General features: G+C 32.3%; 2 protein-coding genes across 2 annotated transcripts; one reads left to right on the forward strand and one right to left on the reverse strand.

The window, feature by feature from the left end:
• Nucleotides 1-2,787: 2,787 nt before the first annotated feature.
• Nucleotides 2,788-4,455, forward strand: LOC21407258 (phosphoenolpyruvate carboxylase kinase 1). Its single transcript, XM_010103936.2, has 2 exons — nt 2,788-3,728; nt 3,920-4,455. Exons 1-2 carry the CDS (start codon nt 2,951-2,953, stop codon nt 3,964-3,966), a joined length of 825 nt encoding a protein of 274 aa, XP_010102238.1. The 5' UTR covers nt 2,788-2,950; the 3' UTR covers nt 3,967-4,455.
• An 18,006-nt stretch (nt 4,456-22,461) lies between these two features.
• On the reverse strand, nt 22,462-26,061 carry LOC21407259 (serine/threonine-protein phosphatase PP1). Its single transcript, XM_024169364.1, has 4 exons — nt 25,603-26,061; nt 23,685-24,244; nt 23,042-23,317; nt 22,462-22,875 (listed from the first exon to the last, which is right to left on the reverse strand). Exons 1-4 carry the CDS (start codon nt 25,775-25,777, stop codon nt 22,852-22,854), a joined length of 1,035 nt encoding a protein of 344 aa, XP_024025132.1. The 5' UTR covers nt 25,778-26,061; the 3' UTR covers nt 22,462-22,851.
• Nucleotides 26,062-27,179: the final 1,118 nt, after the last annotated feature.

Here is a 27,179-nt window from a genome sequence, read left to right on the forward strand (position 1 = left end):
TGTAAATTTTAAAAAAAAATTTTAAAAATATCTTTTTATAATTTTTATCAAATACGAATTTTAACTATAAATTATCAAAAAATTAATTTTAAACTTTAAAAATCACGCCACCACGGCAGCCTTCGCCATTAGGTAATGGCAGACAGTGACCTGTGAGGAGATATCCACGCAATATTAACACTTCATAAATAAACATCTTGGACACGTATATTGATTAATTATTTTTTATTGTCAAAATGTCATGATGGTATACGGACTATACGGCATAACTGTTGAAAGGTATACGAAAAAATCGTCCTTTTTTTTATTATTTGACCCCTTTTCAGTATGTAGAAAAATACCTTTTTAAAATATATATGACAAAAAATATCAGCCAAATATTGATTTATTATTGAACCAGATTCTCTTGCATGTTAAAGCGGTATACCCACGCATCTATTTTGTTTTGCACGCACTGAAATGGCGATAATACCCACAATTTTGTTTGGATAGAAAAACGACAGTCCTAGCTATTTAATAACTTATCACACAATTATTATAAATTAATTTGCCAATTGGCAGAAGGTCGAAGTGTGTAATGTAATACGTACAAAGCTATCGTGGATAGTGAATTCATATATAGGTAAGGTTCAAGCAAAAATAAAAGAAAAGGAAAGTCAAAGAAAATAAAATACGTAGAGCTAGTTTGATATTGTTGTGCTCTTTAATATTTGTTATCAACTATATTGTTAATAAAAAGTTACTGTGACCAGAAATACGTAGGCTTTTGATAAAGTCTTCTTCCTTTTTTTTTTCTCTAAAAAATATTGTGGATATATACCGAAAAATAATAATTTAGAAATTTAGTAAACAAGGAAAAAATTTGTCATAAAGATTACTAAAGTCGACATAATATAGTTTTAAATCCAATATCAAGGTCAACTTTCTTAATTTAAAAAAGCAATAATTCAAGTTTAGCACCTCAAATATATATGTTTAAAAAATAAATTACTTTTATTCAGGGAAAAAAATTAAAACAACTCTAATTTTTATCTAAATAAATATAAATTTAACTATCTCAGGATATTTGAGATGTTTAACAATTATTCTTTAGAAGAAGAGACATTTAACTAACTTTAAGATTACAATAGTTAAATAAATATAAATTTATGGTTTAATGTTGTTATTTTTAAATATTAAATAATCATTAAAATTATTTGAGTTAGAGTTGATGCAATGTAATTTATAGTTTATTTGTAAGTATATATTAGTAAGGGTGTGGTTTTAATGGTCACTCTAATATTTATTAATCAATGGATTTCATTGTTTTAACCGTATGATATTGATCCGACAATTATAATAAATTAGATAGTTGATTAAAAAAATTTATGACAATTAATGATATTAGATTTGTATCACTTAACATCATCAAGTTTCTATATTTAATAGTATCTATCGATAAAAATGAAACAATTAAAAACTCATCCATATTAATAAATATGAAAAATGACGAAATATGCAGCTGCAAAAGGTAACTATTATCATGCGTTTTAACTTTTAAGTTAGTTGTTAAGTTACAGTCTTTAGAATTTGTTAGGTAAAAACAAGGTTTATCAAATATTTTTACTTCTTATATAATTTTTTAACAATCTAAGGCATCGTTCGTTTCACCAATTTGAGTTTTTAATTTTAGGTTTCTACAGTTAAAAGCTCTCAGAAAATGTCACATCTAACTTTTTTTACTACAGTTAAAAGCTATCAGAAAATATCACATGTCAACTCGAATTCGCGAAGCGAATGAGGCCTAAAAACATCCTCCAAAGACAATAATTAACAGGTCCGCAGTGACTTAACACCTCTACTTAAATGTGTGCGACACGTGATCTATTACATCCATATTTTAATATACATGCAGCTGTCAGTGAATGATTAATTTTGTCGCACTTAAATAGACTGGGAGGTAAGTTTTGAAATATTTAGGTTAATCACACATATAGTTCTTAAAATGTACTTTTAATCTTACTTTGGTTCTTGACTTTTAAAATATCCTACAGTTGGTCTCTAAAATTTTAATCTATTTCAGTTTTGATCATTTCATTAACTAGTGTTAAATACTTGACCAAACTGTGAAAATTAAGTATCAAAATTAAAAATATCTAAAGTGCAAGGATTAAGACAATATAAAAATCAAAAGTTAATTTTCGCAGATTGTCCATAAATTATAGATGTTTCTAATTTTAGTCATTAATTACACAGATTATGTCAAATATTTAACACCTAATTAACAAAAGGACCGAAACTTAAAAAGAGTAAAACCTCATGGACTAAGCGTGAGACGTTCTAAAAGTTAGAGATCAATTGAGGACGTTTGGTTGGAGGATTCAAACCATGTGATTTGAACTATTTTCGATTTACGTGAATTTTTTGTGAGAAAAAATACTGTAGCGAATCATGAATCATGATTCGAATTAAGGAACGAATCCCTCTACCAAACATAAGAGTAAATTTTAGGGACCATTGGTGCAATTAACTTGAATATTTTAAAAAATAAGCGACCTGTTATAAAGTAGTGGACCATTTTGGAATTTCGATTAATCCCAGGGGAAAAAAAAACAAAAAAAGAAAACCAAACTGAAGAGAAGACGAGTAAACAGTTGGTCAGTTGTATACCGTATCAAAAACCAGCCCTTACTCCTTATAAACGTGTAGAATCTTTACTGGCTTTCACACCCAAAAAAAAAAAAAAAAAAAAAAAAAAAAAAAAACCCCCCCAAAAAAAAAAAAAAAAAAAAAAAAAAAAAGAAACTCCCACTGAAAAGAATATTCCGAATTCGATATTAGAATTCCACTTTCTTTCTACATATTACCATTCCTCTTCATCCTTCTATAAAACCCCCCAAAATCCCAAGCTAAACCTAAGCACAACCAAAAAATAAATAAATAAATAAACAAACAAATAGAGCGTTTTACAATGTGCGAAGCTCTCAAGAACGCCTACCAACTGTTCGAGGAAATCGGCCGCGGCCGATTCGGCACCATCTTCCGAGCTTTCAGTCCATCCATGGCGGAATTCGTCGCCTGCAAGGTCATCGACAAGCGCCTCCTCACCGACGCCACCGACCGCGCTTGCCTCGACAAGGAGCCCAAGATCATGACCCTCCTAGCCCCACACCCCAACGTCCTCCGCATCTTCGACGTCTTCGACACCGACGATTGCCTCACCATCGTCCTCGAGCTCTGCGGACCCCTCACTCTCTACGACAGAATCCTCAATCGAACCCTCTCCGAGCCCCAATCGGCCTCCCTCATGAAACAGCTTCTCCAGGCCCTCTCGCATTGTCACGCCCTGGGGATTGTCCACCGCGATTTGAAGCCCGAGAATGTTTTGTTCGATTCTAGGGACAATCTCAAGCTCGCCGATTTCGGCTCTGCCGAGTGGCTCGGCGACGACGGATGTGTGGAGGGAGTCGTCGGGACGCCGTACTACGTCGCGCCGGAGGTTCTGTTGGGGAAGGAGTACAACGAGAAGGTCGATGTCTGGAGCGCCGGCGTGATTCTCTACGTAATGCTGGCCGGGATTCCGCCGTTCTACGGCGAATCGGCAACGGAGATCTTCGAGGCCGTTTTGAGAGGGAATTTGAGGTTCCCGACTAGGGTTTTCCGGTCGGTTTCTCCGGCGGCGAAGGATCTGTTGAGGAAGATGATCTGTAGGGATGTTTCCAGGAGATTAACTGCAGATCAGGCACTCAGTAAGTCTTTCTTTTTCTTCAAAATCATTTCTTGGATCTAAAAAAATCCGTGAATTTTTATGTTCTTGCTTCAAAGATAGTTTTGCTTGTTCGTTCCTTTGTTTTTTTTTTTTTTTTTGGTCCTAAATCTTTCCATGCAAAATAAAAATGGCATCTTTATTAACCTTTGTGTTGTTCTGTGTAAAATTCAGGGCACCCATGGATCCTAAGTGGAGGAGAGACAGGTTCAATGGACTGATCTGCATAAAGAACTAAAAAGTTTCTAACCCAAGAACAAAAATCCAGTTTTACCATTGTATATAGAGAAGGTCATCATAGATGTTCCAAAAAAAAAACCCAGTTTTCCGCTGAAGAGGAGCTGAACCAGAGTTTGAAGAGAAGTTTCACGTGAGGCTCTTTCAAGGGGGTTTTTTTTTTTTGGTGGTAACTTTAGAGAAAAATCTGCGACTGCATTCTGTAGATACGGGTAGAGTGAGAATCCTGGCTTTCCCCCCTCTTCTTTTTTATGTTTTTTGGGTTGATAGAAAAGATCTGGCAGTGAGAAAGCCGAAGTACTTTTATGAGTATATCAGTCATGTTTTTGTAAATGAAAAGATGCTAAATATATGGATATGCTGAGTTTAAGAATCTCAAGTTGTTTTTTTGGCATTAATTTCCTTCTTTTCCTGCCTGTTTTCATGGATATGCACATTTGTGAGAACATCTTATTGTTCACGTTGGAAAAAGGATTTTGCGCGTTTGAATCTTTCAAGGGAGGTCCACCTAATAAGCATATGCTTTGATATATATATACCTTCTCTTATACATATAGATTCCGTTCTACTAATGTAACAAAAACGGCATAGTATCTGATATATTGTAAGAATTGAAATGGGAAACGATGATGTTTGATGGATAGATTCAGAATTATAATTCAAAATTATTTTTGATTTACGCGTATTTTTTATGAGAGAAAATATTATATTGAGTCACGAGTATTCAAATTATGACACGAATTTTTGAACCAGCGCACTAGAAAAATTTGTTATACGCGCTGGGTCAAAAAGATTCCACTCCCTTGTAGACTATTCACTACAGCAGAGAAAGCCAAATATTCTTTGCCCAGCGTAAAGGTAAGGCACACCATTAGAGCAATTATTCTTTCGTTTCATGTAATCAAGAACAATGTTTAGTCCATTCGAAGTGCTTCTGTTACTGGATAGTGAATTCTCCGTTTATTTGCACCACAAGAATGCCCTTTTTCTGTGAACTTGACAAGTTTTCTACCCGTAATAGATTCACACGGAAGTTGAATAGAGTTTGATACATGTCGCACACTCATTACCTTCTCTCTTCAAACAAATTGATAGATTATTTATCAAGTCGGGTTATTCCTGTAAGGGAATCATAGAACAGCTAGATTTGCCTTTTTTTGGAGGGTCTAAAGTTTAAAATGCCTTTTACTATACATATTGACAAAAGAAACTGATGAAACGGAACACTAGGTTGGGATGGCATTGTGGGTTCAACATCATCCACAGGAAAAAAAGTAAAGCTCTATCAAGATCCCGTTTATTTAAAATTTGTATTTTATTACAATAAATTTTTTTTAAAAATAATCACATTTAATTTTTTTTTATTATAATAAAATTTTTTTACATAAATTTATATTTTAATTTAAATTAAAAACCTTGTTATAATTGTTTATTGTTACTCACTTAAAACTAGGCTCCAGATGTCCAAACTGGAGGAAACCACCACCATGTGAGTTTGTCTGGTATATTGGATCTGATAATAGATTGATTTCAGACTCATTATCCACTTCTTGAGGCAAAAGTTTTGAAGGAAAAAAAAAAGTATTATCCTTGGCTTTCAGGACAAAATCAGCAATCAAAACCCTGTGGAACTAACACACATTATTGTTGTGGGTGGGGCACCTTCTCCCCCCTCTCTCTCTCCATCTGTTTCCTTAATTTATTACTTGCTGGGACCAGACACAGATAGTGGGACACAAAAGATTCCATATTACAGTTGGTAGAGTTAAGACTATGGTTAGATTTCGGAACCAAAGGAAAAGAGAGGGAGTCTATCAGATGAGTTAAGTCTTGTTCACTTCGTGAATTTGAGTTTTTAATTTGAGTTAAGATATAATATTTTTTGAGAGCTTTTCACTGTAACAGAAAAAGTTAGATGTGCCATTTTTTGAGAACTTTTTACTGTAAAAACCTAAAACTGAAAATTCAAATCGGTAAAATGAACGAAGCATTCGAAGTATGTAGTGTGAGCGTAATGGGGACTCATGAGGCAGAGTTTTTACTTTTATTTTTTATTAATAAAAGACGAGAAATATAAGTGGATGTTTATTTTTTGTATTCATCATTAATTCTCTATAATATTTTTCTCTTATAAAAAATGAACATAAAATGAGAATGATTATAAATTTATGAACCAAACGTTTACTAAATTGCAACTTATTAACAAGTGGAGAGTGTATCTAGTAGACTGTTCTATCAGTAGGATTGGTAGGACTAATTTTTTAATCGTTGTATATGGTTAAAATTAAATGATATTAAAGAAGTATGCAAAATAAATAGTTTCTAGTACATATCTGACGATTGAAAATAGATTAACAAATAGAATTGTCAGTAGCTCTAATTTTTCTAATCCTACGAGAGAAATTCCCTAATAAATATTTGAAACTATATTTTTAAAAGAATAAATGATTCAAAATGATGATTTTAAAATTTTTTAATAAACCATAAAAATATTAAAACAAAATTTATAATGTTTTATTTAAATTCCGATATAGGTTTCAAGTCTATTCAAATAAAAAGTTACATTTTATGAGCTTTTTTTAACCACTTTATAAAAAATTGTTTATTTTATGAGTTTAAATTCATTATTTTAATTTTATCACAATATTTTTTTTTTATAAAAAATCTAAAATTTAAAATAAAAATTATTAATTTTAAACTCGAGAATTAAACAGGTAGTTAGTGTTTAGAAAGCAGTGTTTAAACAGCTTCTTGAGAACTCTATCAAACATGGCGTGAGCGTTTAGAGGGGCCTGGACCTGGTGGCGAGGTGAGAGAAACAATTTTGATAAGTTATCCAATTTAAACGGAGAAATTCCCTAATAAATATTTGAAACTATATTTTTAAAAGAATAAATGATTCAAAATGATGATTTTAAAATTTTCTAATAAACCATAAAAATATTAAAACAAAATTTATAATGTTTTATTTAAATTTCGATATAGGTTTCAAGTCTATTCAAATAAAAAGTTACATTTTATGAGCTTTTTTTTAACCACTTTATAAAAAATTGTTTATTTTATGAGTTTAAATTCATTATTTTAATTTTATCACAATATTTTTTTTTTATAAAAAATCTAAAATTTAAAATAAAAATTATTAATTTTAAACTCGAGAATTAAACAGGTAGTTAGTGTTTAGAAAGCAGTGTTTAAACAGCTTCTTGAGAACTCTATCAAACATGGCGTGAGCGTTTAGAGGGGCCTGGACCTGGTGGCGAGGTGAGAGAAACAATTTTGATAAGTTATCCAATTTAAACGGCAGTTTCCTAGGCAATGGCCCCATGTGCTTTAGTCTAGCTAACTCATTTGATAAGTTAAGGTAGATTTCTCTACTTGTCCAATAAGTTAGGTTAGTTTGTCTCTAGTACATGCTTCTAGAATGTATAGTTGAGACTTAGGGACCAAACTTTCTTCTCCGTTTTTTTTTTTTTTTTTCAACAAAACGGAGAAATTCCCTAATAAATATTTGAAACTATATTTTTAAAAGAATAAATGATTCAAAATGATGATTTTAAAATTTTCTAATAAACCATAAAAATATTAAAACAAAATTTATAATGTTTTATTTAAATTCCGATATAGGTTTCAAGTCTATTCAAATAAAAAGTTACATTTTATGAGCTTTTTTTTAACCACTTTATAAAAAATTGTTTATTTTATGAGTTTAAATTCATTATTTTAATTTTATCACAATATTTTTTTTTTATAAAAAATCTAAAATTTAAAATAAAAATTATTAATTTTAAACTCGAGAATTAAACAGGTAGTTAGTGTTTAGAAAGCAGTGTTTAAACAGCTTCTTGAGAACTCTATCAAACATGGCGTGAGCGTTTAGAGGGGCCTGGACCTGGTGGCGAGGTGAGAGAAACAATTTTGATAAGTTATCCAATTTAAACGGAGAAATTCCCTAATAAATATTTGAAACTATATTTTTAAAAGAATAAATGATTCAAAATGATGATTTTAAAATTTTCTAATAAACCATAAAAATATTAAAACAAAATTTATAATGTTTTATTTAAATTCCGATATAGGTTTCAAGTCTATTCAAATAAAAAGTTACATTTTATGAGCTTTTTTTTAACCACTTTATAAAAAATTGTTTATTGGCCAAAGAATAAAAGCCTATAAAGCTAGGAAAAAAAAAATACTCACAACCAATCAATTATTAGTTATCTATACTAACTTCATTTCACGTCTATCATTCATTCCATGTTTTTTTTTTTATATAAAAAAAAGAAGAAAATACTAGAGTCTCAAAGGTTTTTATATATTTAATGTTATCAATATGGTTTTGTCACAATTGGTGACAAGTAATATTGTTACTTTATTACAAGTGATCTTTTGAAAGCACTTTCATCTATCTCATCTGCGATACATCACTAAATTGGTCCGGTAGTTACAAAAAAATATCACTTCTTGAGTTCTTATTTATTTTCTAAGCAACAGAAAAAGAGGCATTTTTATAACTTATAATCTTCAACGATAAACAGCTCCGTATTAGCGCAAAGTCCAAAATAATTTGAGTAGAGCAACAATACACTTTTCAGCTTGAAAAGTATGTCATTTAGTGAACACTTTGAAATTTTTATCACGCGACAATTGATAAAGAGAAAAATTAATTTTCAATGGCCGAGATTCTTTTGATAACTCATATGGTTTTCACTACTTTTGTCCAGGATACACGCATCATTGAATGCCCATTCTTATATTATATATCATCAAGTCGCTTTCTAAAATACTTGGCAGCTATTTAGAAGCTGACAAAGGTTTCCTCCAGACAGTGGGGCAGGCGTAATTTGTTTGTATGTTCCGACAGTTTCCACGCTAGGTAGGAGCCCAAGAGCAGTCTCTTTCACTATAATAGTACAAGTACTACTTCAAATTATACGAAACGTATTGAGTCCGGCACTTGGATCAGCATGATAATTTTTTTAAATGTGTAACATCGTCTATTTGTGTTACACTTAATTTGTTTAAGTATAACATTTAAATAAACTCAATATTACACATATGTATAAATGATGTTACAAGAAAATACAAAAACGGTTATATTTATCGGACTATAGTTTAAGGTTTTGTATTAAAAATTATTGATGCGTTTAGAATTCGTTTTAAAATTGTTTTATTTTTTGTATGAAAATAGAAATAAAAACGTTTTCAATCTCGAGCATAAATTATTTTTGAAAATACGTTTTGTAGTTTTTTTAAAAGATTATTTTAACATAAAAAATCAATTAATCTCTCTCTCTCTACTCAATAGAGGATAAAACGAAAACAAAAAATAAAAAACGACTAAAAATTATTTTTTATTTATCTCATGTTTTATACTAAATTAAAAAATTATTTTCATTTCTGTTTTTTTTACCTTTAATTGTGTCAAACGCTGTTTCTCTTCCATTTTCATTTTTTTTTAAAACGTAAAAAATAAAAATGAAAATAACTCCAAACGCAGTCTATATCTTTCAGTCATTCGGCCTTTTTGCATGCAAAATAACAAGCTTTGGCCATTCATCTTCAGCAGTCGGCACATTAATTGGTCACCCCCTTACGTATTAGAAATCGCGTCTTAGGCAGACATGAAATAACCTTTTAATTTAATCAGCTTCTCACTATCATAAATATTATCCTACTTCTCGTGGTTATTATTTAAATTATATAACACCGGCCCTCCTCCGAGGAAAATTAACAGAGTCAAACTAATAATTGGAAGATGTCCATACTTTTTTTTTTTTTTTTGCTGAGCTTAAAAAATACAATTTTATTTCCAATTGAATTGCCACACCAATAATTTTGAAAGTGTCATACCAATAATTCAAACTACTCACGTTTGACTTAAAGATGAATTTAGAAAAGTGTTGCCCAGTATAATTGCTCAACATTTGAGCCGTGGACTTTCAGCATTCAGGTTGTATACACACACAAATATTATACATGTATATGTAGACTTTCCCCACATAGATTTGAATATATATATATATATATATATATATATCAGACTGGCATATTCCATTGGTTGTACCGAAAACAAAATTTAGTTGTCAAAAAGAAAATTCTCTGGTACATCTCACATACTAGTAAGTTATATTTTTTTAACTGTTAAATTTGTGTACTTTTTAATTTTTATGTAATTTTATACAGATTCAAAGAATAAAAAATCTGACTTACAGATATGTTAGCGTACCGAATAAAATCTTTGTCAAAATTGTTGAGATTTACGAGGAAAGACCGTGAGAATGATGGTTCTAGAGCATGGCACTTTTAATGTAAAATCAAGTTTAAGGGGGCCAAAAGAAAAAAATTAAGGGGACAATAAACCTTAACCCACATGAAGCACGCCAATCAATCAATATATAAGAGAAAGGGTTTTTAGCACATGTGTGCTTTAAATTTGTCGTGGTTTAGTAAATTGTCACTAAATTTTTAATTTTAGTAAGTTACTCTCCGAACTTGTAAATTTATTATAATGTGCCTCATTTTGACGATGATTGTGTTAAATTAGTGTCAAAAAAGCGCGTTCAGTCAAAAATTTTAATATTCTAATTTAAATGTAACACAAATATTTCAATATATCAACTTTTAATCCCTTAAATCTAATAAAAAAAAATTGAACAAATTTAGTTAATGAGGTATATTGCAACAAATTTATAAGTTTGGGGGGCAACTTGCCAAAATTACAAATTTAAGGGCAAGTTACTAAACCACAACAAGTTTGAGAGGTAATTGTGCTAAAAAACCCTAAGAGAAACTACGGACTTGTTCTTTTAGAGTTTAACTTGAGTATAATTCTTGAGTTGAATTTGAGTACTTGTAACTTGAGTTTGTGTTTGGTTGTGTACATTTAAGTTATGGTTTGAGATAAGAATCTTTTTGAGTTTGTGTTTGAGTGAGTCAAAACTTGAATTTGTATTTAGATAGTATTTTAATAAAAACTCAATGCCGATGAAAAATTTTAATAGGGTATATGGGTCGGGTTTTATTCGTCTTTTCGTTGTCAACGCATAGAAAAAAAATCATCTTAGTCATAATTAAAACGAAAAAGTTATAGCATTTTTAAGAATAGAAAAAATACTCTTCATTAATTTGAGTTCGAGTTTCTGAACTCGAATTGAAGGGAAAACTTGAACTCGAGTTTTAGTTCTAAACTCGACTTTAAACTTAAAAGAATATGAACTCGAATAAAATTGTAACTCGAGTTGCATTTTTTTTAAGTTTTTCACTCAAAAGAACAAGCCCAAAGTACATGCCTAATAACTAAATTCTGCTTTCTTTATACAGCATTACAGTTTTTTTTTTTTTAATAAAAGCATAATTGGAAGCACTTTAGAGAGAAGCACTACTGCTTATATGATTTAAATATTGTACAAACTCATGTGAACTCTGAACTCAGTTTTTCTGAAATCTCTCTAAAAAAAAAAAAAGGGTTTTGGAATATCCATATAACAAGGGAAATACCCATCAAATTTACAAGCAGCTGCATGTGATAACTCATGTAATGTCTTAATCCAGCCAGATGAAAAGGTAAAATGAACATATCATGTATTCTGGACTTATGGTTATTCATATATCTAGTAAAATTTAAAGAAAAATAGAAGGCGCATATTAGCATCAATTTTACTCCGTCGTTTTTGAGGCGAAAAAAAAATGTTTCTACGTTTTCATTGATAGACAAAGAAGAAAAATCTTTATAATGGGATTATTTGCGAGGAAATCTAGTTAAATAGGCACATGATTCACTTGATGTTCTTCTTACATTTTTTTTTTTACCCGTTCACTTCGCTGATTTCAGTTGAGATGTGATTTTATGTGAGAGTTTTTTACTGTAGTAATAAAATTAGATGTGATTATTTTTTAAAGCTTTTTACTGTAACAAAACTCAAATTCTAAATTCGAATCGACGAAATGAACGGGGCACAGTTTTATTTTTCTCTCTCAAACTTTGAGATAATAGGAGAAATAATTTTACCCTTTCTATTTCCAAGGGGTCCCATTTTTAGTCAAAAAGAATTGTGAGTTTATATTGATCTGTGCGAGGGCTGATCAGTATATAGATACAGCGGTTTTTTTTTTTTTTTTTTTTCCTTCTGTTTTGTTCGAGAACGAGCTGATACAGAGCGTTAGATTCTCGTAAAAAGAAGAGATTGAGGTCGTGATTAACTTGATAAGCTATCATCGTTTCCTTATCACATGGTGGGCTGATTGAGGACCACTTTATTTTATTTTAATTTACTTTATTTCTTTCTCTTTGCGGGCGGTGGACCACTGAGTGCTTTTTGGTCACATTGTGCCGCTTATCGCGGCAGCGTAAATTGACTTCAAAAAGGCCATAATATACTACACGCATAAGCTCATTCTAAAATAAATAAGCCGACTGCCCAAGGAAAAAAAAAAAAACATTTTTTTAATTTGTTAAAAAAATTTGAAAGAAGGTCATGGAGAGAGGACTTATTTCCAGTGAAAAAAGGAGATGCGTTTTAAATGTTTTTATAGCTTTTTTAAAAAAGAAAAAAAAATTTTTGAAAGAAGCTCAAGGCAAGAGCACTTATTTCCAGTTAAAAAGGAGATATGTTTTAGAGAAATGGAATTACATATAAACCAAAATACAATCACTTTTGCCCTGAGGAGTAGTACTTGGAGAGAGAAACAGTTTTTTGTATTGGAAATTAGTCTGAGTGTAAGTAGAATTACTTCTTTGCAAGTATCATTTATTTTACCGATTTAAATTTTTAATTTAAATTTTTGTTATAATTAAAAATTCTCACAAAAATCACATCTAATTTTTTTTACTACAGCTAAAAACTCTCACATAAAATTATATCTCAACTCGAATTAAAAACACAAATTGACAAACTGAACGAGACTTAAGATTCGAATCCTCGCGTACTCACAAAAAGAATTCCAACCTTATAAGTGACATTTCACCGATTCGAGTTTTCAGTTCTAGATTTCTACAGTAAAAAGCTCTCAGAAAATATCACATCTAACTTTTTCTGCTACAGTGAAAAGCTATTAAAAAAATATCACATCTCAACTCGAATTAAAAACTTAAATTTACGAAGTGAACGAGGCCATAAAAGACGAGTGGTGGACAAGTAAAATTTAAATTGTAAACGGGTGCAGAATAAATTTAAGTCCTTAACTTTTACACCAATAAAATCAGTTGATTCCTAATATAGGCGCACAACGCGCTGTGAGAACACCAATAATTCCTTTTTTCTTATAATAAAAAAAGGCCCAAAGGTCGTATGAATATAACCCAGTTTTTTACGAAAGATTGGAGAGATGAGAAACCGCAACAATAATATCATTGCAAATGAAATTAGCTGACGACGTGGGCCGCAGATATTTAACTCTAGCAGGTAGCTATGCATTATTGAAGTACTCGGACTCGTTCATTTCACCGATTCGAGTTTTTAATTATAAGTTTTTACAGTAAAAAGCTTTCAGAAAATGTCACATCTAACTTTTTATGCTACAGTGAAAAGCTCTTAAAAAATGTCACATCTCAACTCGAAAACTCGAATTCACGAAGTGAAGGAGGCATGTAATTCCCACCGAATAATTGTACTTCATCTTTCGTTTACGTACAAATCGAACTAATATTCAACACGGAGCATCCGATCATGTATTCATATTAGCAATCCTACAACCCCATCATGTGTTCCAACGGCCAAAGATTTGAATGGGTCCTACCCATGTGCACTACAGTTAAATCCTCAACAACTTGCTTTGAAAAGAATCTGTCCTTCCACTGATCCACATAAAATAAACGCAAAGTATGTGTGTTGGAATTTTAGGCGGCGGGCCTGCCTCAAGCTTGAATTTTTTCGGGCTTGGCGGGCACGTCCCAATGTCCGTCCGTCCAACGAGCTTCCTTGGGTTTAGGCTCAGGTAGACTAAAAAAACTGATTTGGACAAAGCCCGTCGTCCGTTCTAACCCTCATGCCCGAAACCCACCGAAGCACGACCGAGAGCTCGCCCAATGGATATATTTTTTTTACAGTTGCTGTCCGACCCAACCCGCCGCCCGAATCTAACGGCTATATTTTGTGTCGTTGCCCGAAATGTCTGACCCCCTGAACAAAAAACTAGCCGTTACACTTGAAATTTCACACAAAAAAGTTAATTTTTTTAATCAAAAAATTTCCCTATAAATACCATCATCCCCTAAAATTTTCTTCACAACATTTCTCACATTCTCTCTCAATCTCTCTTAATCTATCTCACTTTTCTCTCAAATCTCTCTCACAATTTTTCCACAGGCTCACACAAAATCTTAAAGCTCTATCTCTCAAAGTGCTCTCATTTGAAGTCTCAAAGCTATTTTCAACTTCAACCTCTCTCAACCTCATTGTTTATTTTTTGTTAATTATGTTGGGAATAGTGTCCTAGAAGCATGAGATGTAAAAGGATATTTATTATTTATTTAATAAAATAGTTTATTCATCATTTTATGTGCATATATTTATGAATATTTTATGAATATCAAATGAAATTTCTTGATTATTTATGTAACCTTAAACATGGTATATAAGTGTTGTATACGAGAGGATAATGTTTAAGGATAATAATCAAAAGTAATTGTTCATAATGAATTTAATTAAAGTTCAGAATCTTTAATTAAAACATTATTAATACATGTCATTCCTATTTAGAATGGAACGGTGTTATCCGCACTGTTAATATGGTGAGATATTGAATGAGTGTATTTCGCATAATGAGATTATGTGGAACATGGACGCAGACATAATATGAATTTCTAATAATTTCCGTTAAGCATAGAAATTCTAATTGAGTCTACCGATGGTCATATATAGGATGATCTTAATCCTGAGTTCTTGACAAACTCCTATTTATGGATTTATGTCTTTTGATTTACTCGGTACGGATTTCGAGACCCTGAATCCTATTCCTTGTATTTTGAAGACATAATGAAATAGGTAGCTGAGAATGTTATTATACGAGATGGAATCCATTCCTTCTTGAGAAAGAAGCAGATAAATAATTCTCTTGAGTGTTGATTTGGTACTTGGATTAGTAAGAGCGCTCTGGTTCATGAATGTGTTTTATGAATCACTATCCATTAGAGAATCAATGGTACTCAAGGATAAAGATGTAAATAGAGAGGTTAACGGATTCTACCTGACTCTAATTATGAATTATTTATGGAGGATTGATCTATATGTAATGACTATATCAAATGGACACTTCGCAGTTTAGAAGTAATAAATGTCTATAATTTCGAGAGTTCAATTCCAAGTTTATAGTGGAGTAACTATTGGAATTAATAGAATTAATAAATTAATTAAAGTGTTTAATTAATTATTAATTTTATTTCCATTTAAACTTATTTGATAAGTTGTTCAATTTAGAATTCAAATTAATTTAAGTTTGACTTAAATTCGAATTTGAATCTGAATTAAAATTGGACTACTGGATAAAGGATAAAATCTCTTCATTCCCTATCTGAGATAGGCGCCACACATAGGGATAAACCCTAGGAGGGTGGCCGGCCATTAAGTGGATAAGGGGAAATGAATTTTTGTTCCAAATTCAAAATTGGAGATAAGGATTTGATTCTATTTTTGAAGTTTGACTTCTACTCTTTAAATATGAGAAAGATAGAAAATTGTAGACACAATTTTTTAATAATTTTTCAGCCCTAGTTTTTGAGTGTGGCCGAATTTCTCATAGAGGAAAAAGAGAGCAAAATATTTTTCTCTAAAAATTCCACATCGTGCATGCGTTGGTGTTTGTGGAAATTCGAGTGTTTAAGAAACATGTTTTGTCTCACGTGTGCCCACACACACGTCTACGTGGAATCAAGGAATTGACGTGGAAGACTTTGGTATTCTAAACACAAAGCTTGGAGTAAGGACTGTTCGTGGTCAAAGAAATTCAAGTTATCATCCGAGTCGGCTTCCAGGTATTTTTTTTGGTTGATCCTTGAATCATGTAAATTAATGTGATTAATTTATTCGTGCATAAATTAATATAATCTATAGAGTATCTCAAAAGTTTTATGAAAATTTTTGTTATACACAATCCGCTGTTTTCCTACCACGCTTCCGCACCCGAATTCGATTCGGAAACCAGCAAATTAATCTTAATTTCATTTTTATAATGGAATCCTTTGGTTACAGTGATAATCTCGTTGATCCCCAAAGTCCAAATCTTACTAATGTTTATACTATGCAGGAATCGCAAACACAAGCACCCGAGGAACAATTTCCAATTCTAAAGCCCCGGCCGTGGTGGATCTAGTGGATGTCGTGGTCGTAATGGTGGGCGTGGAGAGGCAAGTGCTACTGCAAGTGTTGCAACCTCTAAGAGGAAATGCAAGCGCACCTCCTCAGTTTGGGAGCACTTCGACGCCCTAGAGGAGGCCAACAATGACGGTAATATTAAACACATAGCTCAATGTAAATATTGTCATTCTAATTTATAAGGTGACACTATTCACGACACAACACACTTGAGAAGACACTCCGAGAAGTGTCTTCAAAAGCGTGGCCAAACCGGCGGAGCCGAACTCTGTCAAACACAATTATCATTTGATCGTGCAACCGGTGGTCTAACCACTTGAAAATACGATCCGTAAGTAGATCGTATGGAAGTTGTGCGAATGATAGCATAATTAGATCAATCACTTAGTTTTGTCGAGCATCCTAATTGGCACCGTTATATTAAAATTCTACACAATCCTAACGCACAGTTTTTTTTTTTTTTCAAAAACTACTCTTAAGAAAGATTTGTTAAAATTATTTAAACAAGAAAAAGAAGCATTAACAACCTTTTACACTCTACTAGCGGTTGCATTGCGTTAACGATAGATATTTAGTATGCCGTTGCCAACAAATATTATTTATCTGTAATCGGACATTACTTCAAAGGTTTCGATTTAGATAAGAGAATAATAGGTTTTAAATGTGTTCTACGATCACATAACGCCGATCTAATATATAATACAATTTTAAATGTCATTGATAAATATAGATTAAGGGACAAAGTGATTGCTATAACATTAGATAATGCTAGTACAAATACTAAAGCAATTGAATATTTTGAAAATGATTTAAGTTTATTCGGTGATGGTACTATATTTTATCAACATTGTGCATGCCATGTAATTAATTTAGTAGTAAAATCCTGTTTAAAACTAATGGCTATTCATATAAAAGCAATTAGAGATAGTATTGTATGGATTCAATGTAGTAACTAAAGAGAACAAGATTGGTTTAGGTTCTTACAAGCACTAAATCTAAATCCTAGAGCATTAGCGCTAGATATGCCTGTAAGATGGAACTCAACTTATATAATGCTTCAACAATGCATCCCCTATAAGGATGCTATAACAAACTATAAGGATGCTATAACAAACTATATTAGTGTAAAATTAGGAATATGACATATAGACCCATATGATTGGCAAATTGTCGAAACTTTATATAAATTTGTAGGCAGATTTCATGAAGTTACTTTGAAACTTAGTGTAACATATTATCCAACATCACTTTTAGCTTTAGGTAGACTTTTAAGTATCAGTATTTTATTTGTGAATTTAGGACATTGTTGTGAAAAATCGTAACGCAAGTATACGCTATCGCAATCAAGTAATATAATAGTGAATAAGAATATCGTCCCACGAGGATTGTTGTTTACTAATTACCGAAATTGTATTAACCCCAAATTTATTTGAATACTTGAAAAGAGAGTTTATAAAATTAAGTAAAGCAAAACTAAAACAATTAAATAAATTAAACAATGCTAAGCAATGGATGAAAATTCAATAGATTAAGATTCTAGGGTTTCCGATTTCACCAAATTAATCATGTTCAAATTCCCATAATTTAAGAAAATTAACATTCAATCCTATACTGACAGCAATTTCTCTAAAGCAATTATTATTCTTTCTCAAGCAGCAATAATATTAATCCAACAAGTAAAATCTACATCTCTGTCAGACTTCTAAACCTGTTGAAAATCATTAAGTGCAAGAAATTCAAAAGAACTGCACAAGCATCATAGATATCTCTATCATATGAACAACTCAGGTATTTCAATTAAGAGCTTATTCAATTATCACCTCTCAGTCTCAAATCAAATACAAAATCATGTAATAGTTGGCCAAACAATCACAAGCATTAAGAATAAATTGAAATACTTAGCATATATGGATTAAACATCAATTACTTAAAAAGAAGATTGAGAATTCGAACATTCATAATCCGGCTACATCGTAGCCTTAGAAAAAGTAAGTAGTTCATCTCTAAACAAAATAAATTCCTAAACAAAGTCTTAATCATTGGAAAGAAAAAAATTAGTTTGGAGTTGAATTGACGCGTCTCCGTCTCTGAATTTGAGCCGTTCTTCTTCTCCGTCCCAATTCTCCTTGTCTTCTCTTGAATAGCCAGCCGTTATTCCACAGTCTAAAGTCCCTTCCAATTGCCATAGAATCATCTATTTATATGTTTCAGAGCATTAGGGTCAAAACGGGTAAGTTTTCTCGCGATTGGCCTTCAAAACGCGTAATTTCTCGCGTCGTAGCGCTGCGGCGCTGAGTTTTCAACGCTGCGGCGCTGTTGTGTTAAACTCCTGGGCGCTGTAATGGGCGCCTAAGCGCTGGCCATTCTGCCCAATGCACAAATTCTGCCGGATTTCAGCGCCGCGGCGCTACAAACTGGCGCCAAAGCGCCAATAGTTCTGCCCAAATTGCTGATTCCGTATAACTCAGCGCCAAGGCGCTACAGATTGGCGCCTAAGCGCTATGATTGCTATCTTTTTCCACTGAAATTTGTCCAAAACCTTCCAAATCATAGACTTCCACCCATCCTTCAAACAAAGAACGAAAACACACATAAAAACTAACAAAAACCTCGAAACCAACTAGATATTAAGTATAAAACGATACCAAATGAGCGAGTAAAACTCACTCATCAGACATACCTAATTTTAGGAATTCATATTCTTCTATGGAAAAGAAATTTAAAAAATATTGGTCTAAATTACCAATATTGTATGATTTTGGTACTAGTTTTGATCATAGATTAAAATTAGAAGGTTTAGAAAACTTAGGTGAATTTTTAAAAATTGATTGTCTGACCAATTTCCTAAAATAAAGGAAAAATATTCTCTCTATAGTGTTTATGAGAATAGATTTAGAAACACCGCTTGTGGTACAAGAACTGCAACAAAAAGATGAAAACTTGCATCCATTCATGAATGTTTTTGGGTTGAAGAAGAATAAGAAGACTCAAACAGAAGTTGGGAGTGAATCTTTATCAAGAGGTGGTGGTGGCGATGGCTTCAACGAGCTTATGGTGTACCTCAACGAGAGCTTAGTAGTCGACGATAGTAACAAAGTGTTTGATTTAGTTCAATGGTGGAGGGCACGAGCATTAACTTGGCCAGTCCTAACTCGATTGACAATTGATATTTTTTCGATCCCAGTCTCTACTGTTTCATCCGAACAAGCCTTCAATACGACCAGACGAATACTTGAGGAACACCAAAATGCATTGCAAAGGGATATTGTTGAAGCTTTGGTGTGCATTAAGGATTGGAATCGTGCCGATCAACGTTTACTAGATACAATTTCACCAATAAGCTAAGAATGGATAGATAAATTTAATATATTAACATTTAGGCTCCGTTCACTTCGCAGATTCGAATTTTCAATTCGAGCTTAGATGTGACATTTTTCTAAGAGCTTTTCACTGTAGCAAAAAAAAAAAAAAAAAAAAAGATGTGATATTTTCTGAAAGCTTTTTACTGTAGAAACCTAAAATTGAAAACTCGAATCGGTGAAATGAGTGAGGCCTTAATTTTAAAGACGATTCATCAGCTTCAAATTAAATTGTAATTTGTAAATATTTATTTACTTTGGACATTGTAATTGTAATATTGTATATTTAGACTTTGTAATTATCTAAAATTTGTAATTCGTCACAAAATGATTACACTCTTTTTTCCTTACCAAGTTTTCATCCTAATTGAGTTTTCTTGGTAAGATTTTTAATGCGACAATCATGAATTACAAATTTAAAAATTAATAAACAAAATTAATTTTTTGAATTGTGTTAATAGTGTGTGTTGATTTTAATCTTAATTATAGTTTTTATATAATTTTTACAATAAATAACTTAATAATTATTTACATACAAATACAATTAATAAACAATATTATATATAATATATATACAATATTATAAAAAATAAAATAAAAAATAAAAAAATATATTAAATATTCAGACAACCCGGGCGGGCTCGGGCTGCTTGAACAGGCTTCAGGCATGTCTTACCTGCCCGAAGCCCATTCAAGGTGAAGGTTGGGTTCGAGCGAGCGGGCTTAGACAACGGGCACAAGTTCTGTTATTTCGGACAGTCGCGGACGGCCCATCCAAAGTTTCAGCATAACGTAAGCTTTTTTTTTGTTTTTTTTAATATGAACAGCTCTTATGTGGTGGATTACAAGGGGAAAAAGAGTTATTTGGTAGTGTAAGAAAAAAAATACCCTACTCATAGGACCCATTTTCAGCCATGGGATCAAATTGAAATACAGTTTCTAAACTCTTTTAAGTGAAAACCGTATTATATTATATAAAATGCTACACACTTTAATAGAACTTAACAAAGATCTAAGGAATAAAAGCATTATCCCATCGGTGGGTATTTTTTAATACGCTATTAAAAAATCTCTATTTAATAAATAAATGATTACAGTTTAGTAACTAAAAGCTACTTTGATGATAGCACTTTCATTGTTATTTGAAAAAAAGGAAGAATTTACCGTTAAGAATACATAAATTTAGACCTTTACTTTTACTCTTTATTTTTGATAAATATCCTTTTATTAATATAATTATTTAATTAAAAAAATTATAAATTAAGAGTAAAAAATAAAAATCATAATCTATACATTTTCAAATTGTATTTATATATGACCCTTTATTTTAAGCTAGCAGTACGATAAGGACCTGATCTTAATAGTATTGGCTGAGATTCTGCGCTTGTGCATGTTTTTTGTTCCAACATGATAATTTTGAGTAGGCTTTTGGTAGATGTTGAAATGGAGACAGATATCCTGAAAATGTATGGTTCTAAATTTTTTTTTCTTATTCTTAATTAAAATTATTTTTAGTCAAATAATTATATTAATTAAAAATAAGTGATAAAAATTTAGACCATTACACTCTAAATAAGTTCATCAATTTTCTCTTAGAAATTTTGTGTATTAAAAACCAATTATAGAGCCTTTTTTTTTTTTTTAAAAAGAGAAAATAATTTTTTTTATCCCTTACTTTTAATTAATATCTTTTTGACTAATATAGTTAGAATAATGCTATCAACACGAACCAAAATCCCTAATTTTGTGTACGAACTGATATGACATATGAGTTGTCACTTTTATATTGATAAGTGTCGAAGACATTGCCACATTAATTAATAATAAGATATTGCATCTACCAATAAAAATACGATAACTCACATATCATATCAGTTGATAAACGAAGTTGGGATTTGAGTTAGTGTCTCTAGCATTATTCATATAGTTATTTGACTAAAACGATATAAATTTAGAGTAAAGAGTAAAAATCTAAACTCATGCACTCTAAATGGGTATTTGTCTCCTTTCCAAAAAAATATGAAAGTATACGAGTTTCCTAGAAAAGTTGACATGTGAAGCAGCAAATGGCATACAAGGAACAAACAAATTAAACTGCTATAACCATCAAATAAATAAATAAACTGGTTCTTGGGTGATTAACTCGACAAACTATTGTGGTGGACCTTATCAAAATAGTGATCAAGTACCACCAATATTTGGAAGATGAAGAATTTGCGGAAGCAATTTTCTTTAGTTGGGTGCAGAATATGCACCCATTATCCAATGTGCCAGTCCACCATATCCAGTGAACCAATCATTATTCTTCGCTAATTTAAAGACTTGAAAGGTCTAGAAGGCCATGGGGTCCATTATTAAACGCTCGCTAACCATTTACGTGTGAGAAAGAAAAAGAGAATAATAATGTCTCCTATAAGAATAATTTCTCAATTTACAGGAGATCTTATTCCTATCATTCGACAACTATAGTACATAGGACATCCTTCGAAACTCCCCTGTGGATCCCAAACTGATTTTGGTCACCAAATTAAAATCAAATAATCTACAGTTAAATGAGGACCAAAAAATTATAAGTTCAGAAAACATGCCTCGTTCGAGATGAGAATTTGAGTTAAAAAGTAAATTCATGTGTGAGAAACACTGTAGTAGAAAAAGTTAAATTTTTACGAGAGAAAACACTGTAGTAAAAATTTAAGTTGTAATTCAAACTAACAGAACGAACATAACCTAAAATTTGTGTCACAAGAAAAATTAATTAAAAAAACATGGCATGATATGAGAATCTGTCAACAAAAAGCACTACTTGGAAAATGTTATTTTCCAATTGAAGTTTTGCTGAGACCTTTTTCTAACTGAGGAAAATAATACACAACTAGTGTTTTTGACACTTCCTTTATCGTTCCAAAGCAAGGTGATATTTAATTTAATAGCGCATAGCAACAAATTATAGCAGCTAGTAGTGTACAAAGAAGGAAGAGAAACTGATTACAGAGCCCTTCTTTTCTACCTCCAACCCAATTTTATATCAGGGAAACATGCTTTGCATTAGCTTCTAAAGACAGTTTCCTCTCGAATTTTACAATTTAACATATTAAAAGTGAAATTAATGCTTAATGGGAATCAAACTTTAGTTATAAACCGGACGTGTCCGCGAGCTAAATGGGCTGACAGTACATCCTCTAAGCTGCCATAAACCTGATTCTCATACCTTGGTACCAAGGAAGGACTGCAAGCCGAAAAGAAACATAGAACTTGAGCCAATTACACATGTTAACTATTTTGTAGGTTAAAACCTTTGTAGTGAGTACTCCAAATTCTCAACAAAGCTAAGCATTGAGAGTCTAATGCCATAAACGAGAATCGATCACTTTTGAAGTAGAAGTTGCATTTACCTTGACTCCTGCTGGAGTGTTTCCTGGTTTGGCCGTAGTTGTGCTCCCAAAAACATTGGCCGCTGTCGAAGGGTTTCCAGGCTTAGTTGTGGTTGTGCTCCCAAAATTCAGCTTTACCTTTTTATCTGATGGCTTTAGTATTTGGAAAGAGCACATTAGTGTCTCATCCACACTCATCATTGCACCAGCATTATCGAACTCCCCACAGTAATTGGGTGCAGAAAAAATAGTTACAAGTTGGCGGTTCGCAAAGAACTCATATCCATCCTCCACAACCTGCAACATAGTAACACACAAGTACAACAACATTAATCTTAAGGCGACAAATATATATCAAGATCATGTCCTCTGTAGTCAGTGCAAAATACTGTTGCCAGTGGAGCTAACAATTGTTGATGTCTGCCAATTGCTGATGTCTGCCCCTATACCAACAGGGGCATGGAATTTGGAAGAAGGAAATGCTGACGAATTGAAGCTCATAATGGATGGGCACGAAATAGCATGAGTTTCCATATAAAAAAGTAAACCAATATGACGTTGACAATCTGAGAGCAAAATGTTTGGATACCAAAGGCACATTATTAACCAAACTAAAGGCTGAAGACTTTTAAATAGCAACTCGAAACTACTAAAGCCACTATACCTGGTGAGCACGACAAATGAGGTCCAAATCATGCTTCTGAAGAAACTCTGTGACCTTGTCAGCACCAAACGTATATGAAACTCCCCTGTCGTTCATCCCCCAACCTTGAACATCTTTACTCGGGTCAGACCAGAGAATATCACAGAGCAAACCCGTATCTGGCACATCAGTCGGCCGCTGTAGATTTCGTATCTGATCCAAATTTTGCAGGTCAGGAGAAAGCCCCCCATGCATACAGAGGATCTTTTCATCAATCAGGGCTGCCACCGGGAGGCAGTTGAAACAATCTGTAAACGTTTTCCAGAGCCTTATGTTGAATCTTCTCTTACACTCATCATAAAATCCATAGATGCGGTTTATGGATGCACATTCGTGATTTCCCCTCAAAAGGAAAAAATTCTCAGGATATTTTATTTTATATGCAAGGAGAAGGCAAATTGTCTCTAGACTTTGTTTGCCTCGATCCACATAATCCCCCAAGAATAAGTAATTGGCTTTAGGAGGTAGTCCACCATACTCGAAAAGCCTCAAAAGATCAGAATATTGACCGTGTATGTCACCTGGAGACCAAAAACCAAGCTCATTAACAAGGAAAGAGACTCGCTTTTATGTTAGAAAAGATGGATTGAATCAAAGCAAACTGAAATCTCACTCTTATGTTAAGATTCACGAAAAATTGACTATATGTCCCTCATTAAAATAGGCATCCCATCAAAAGAATGGTACAAATCTTCTGAGCTGTATCAGTACTAACACCTAGCAAAATTGCAATCTTACAACCCTGAATGAGGAGAGCACTTAATCCAAGGTGGATATATATTATACGAAAAAGTCATACAGTAATCTTAAAGGCACCGACTATTGATCCACCTCCTAAACATTCCCATAGGAATGCCATAACCAGAAGGGATTAAAGATTTTTGCATTGCTAACATCGAATTCCTTCGGACAAAAGATTTTATCAGAAAGCAACCAAATTAATTGAGTGAAACCACCACTTAGGTGACAGCAATACATGCAAGTAACTAACGATTTTCATACACATTTGGTTCCAATCAAAATTAATAAAATCATGTATGTCTCATGTAAACAACACAAGATGATGAGATCCAGCCATACGATATCAGATACTCGATAGAGAACATAGCCAATTACTATAACAGTCTCGCAGCAAAAGAGAAAAATAATAAATTCATAATAAACTCCAGTTTACAATACATTGAAATGTTAAGCAACCCTGATAATGCACAAAACCTACAGAGTCTTTAAAAGTTATGCAATTCATCCATTGCCCATGGCATGGTTTTTACCAAAATATATAAACAAGCATAACAAGTTCAATTATTAAATAGAATTTGAACATCAACCAACAAGATAAGAAAAGACCAAAATACCATCAATAACAACAATTGAACTGATAACAGATTACGCAATCATATCCAGAAATGAGCATACTAGACCTTAAGATTTGTATTTGAACATAGCAATCAAACAATCGACCTATCAGAGATAATAATTCGTCTGAAAATTAGTTCCACTTTGCATCAATTAATAAAAGTACTATGAATGATTAAAAGCTCGGTCAGATGAATTAAGGAATTCAACCATTTTCAAACCTAAATCAGACCAAACACAAAAGCACAGCCAGGTAAAATTCGAACAGAAAACCGTAAAAAGAAAAAAATTTCTTTTTTCAGAATCTTCAGAAATAAACTAAAATACCATAAATTGACCTAATTGAGCAAAAAAAAAATGGTAAAAAAAATTAGAAAAAGTTCATCCGCTCAAATACATGGGGTTCAAAAGTAAACTACGAATTTTGGGGAAAAAATCAAGGAACAAAAAAAAAATCCCACAATCGAGTTCAACAAAAGAAAGAAAGAGAATACGGAAAAGGAGTGAGCTTTGGATAAAATACCGCAAATCTTGATGGGTGCTTCGAGGTCCAACAAATTGGGTTGTTGCAAGAAAATCTCGCGAGAAACGACGCAAAGCTGGCGGATCTCCGACTCGGAAAGCTGAACCTGCTTTCCGGGGCGGCCTCGGACTTCGAGAAGCCGATTGATTATGTCGTCGAGAACAGATTGCTCCATTTTCTTTTTTCCCGGTCTCACTGACACCCACGGCTCGATAAAAGTCAACGGCTCTGTTGGATGTGACTGAGAGAGAGAAGAAATGACGCAGAAGAAGACGAAGAAGAAGAAGAAGAAGAAGGAAAGTGGGCAGCGAAAAGCATGCCTTGCTTTGGCTTTGGCTCTAGAGAGGGAGGAGCGAGAGGGGTGGAGTGGAAGGAAGGCCTCGTTGTCGTTTAGGTCAAAAAGGTGTCGTTTGAGGCTTGGACACAAGAATCTGAAACATTCTTCGAGACTTTTTGGAGTTAAATTTAAAAAAAAAAAAAAAAAAAAAAAGGAGGAGGAAGTGGACACTACTCGCTTTCCCCAAAGTTTTGAGTTTAGAGAGAGAGAGAGAGAGAGAGGACAAAATAAAAACAAAATTCTAGATCAATGTATTTTCTATCAAATTTTATTAAATTATTGTATAATTTGATCTATAATTTAGTGTTGTGTTTACTCACACTTATTTTTTGACACCTTAATTCAAAAATTTCCAAAAGCGTGATATATATATATATATGCAAAATATCTATTTCTTTACTTTGTCTATTTTAAATTTTAAATATATTTCAAAAGGAAAAGAGGGCTAACCGTTTCAAAAGGAAAAAAAAGAGGCTAACTTTTTTTTAAATTTATTTTGAGAGGAAAGAGGGCTAAATTTTGTGTATAAATTTCCAAATGAATAACAAGTTATTAACTCAATATTGGTGACGAGCAGCTAATAAAATCTTCTCTTTTTTTCCAATTCAATTTAATACATTAGCACAGAAAAAAAAAGGAAAATGAATAACATATCTATTGTTCTGGGTTTTTATTGGCTGAAAAAAAGTAGCTAGCAGTTATGTCTCCGTGAAAAAGTCAAATGTTCATGGTGTCTTCTTTAATTCTTAAAAAAAAAAAAAAAAAAAAAAGAGAGAGAGATCGTTTAGTTCGCTGATTTGAGTTTTTAATTTGAGTTGAGATGTGACTTTATGTGAGAGCTTTTTACTGTAGTAAAAAAGTTAGATGTAACTGTTTTAAGAGCTTTTTACTGTAGCAAAACTCAAATTTTAAATTTAAATCGGTGAAGTGAACGATGCCTTAATTCTCTAAAAGGAAAATCCTCATGTTTACAGGTGGTGTGGGTTGTTTGGTCTGATTAGAACTTTTTCTATACTGTGATGTTGATATCTTCTTTACGTGAGGGGTTGATTTGAGTTGATTAGGTTAATATTGTTTGTGATTTTGAATGAGTTTAGGTCCCGTTCACTTCGCTGATTTGAGTTTAAAATTTGAATTTTTCTACAATAAAAAGTTCTCACAAACAATCACATCTAACTTTTTTACTACAGTAAAAAGCTCTCACATAAAATCACATCTCAACTCGAATTCTAAACTCGAA

The sequence above is a fragment of the Morus notabilis genome, unplaced genomic scaffold, assembly GCF_000414095.1.
Source record: "Morus notabilis unplaced genomic scaffold, ASM41409v2 Scaffold205, whole genome shotgun sequence".
In the NCBI taxonomy this organism is placed as follows: Eukaryota; Viridiplantae; Streptophyta; class Magnoliopsida; order Rosales; family Moraceae; genus Morus; species Morus notabilis.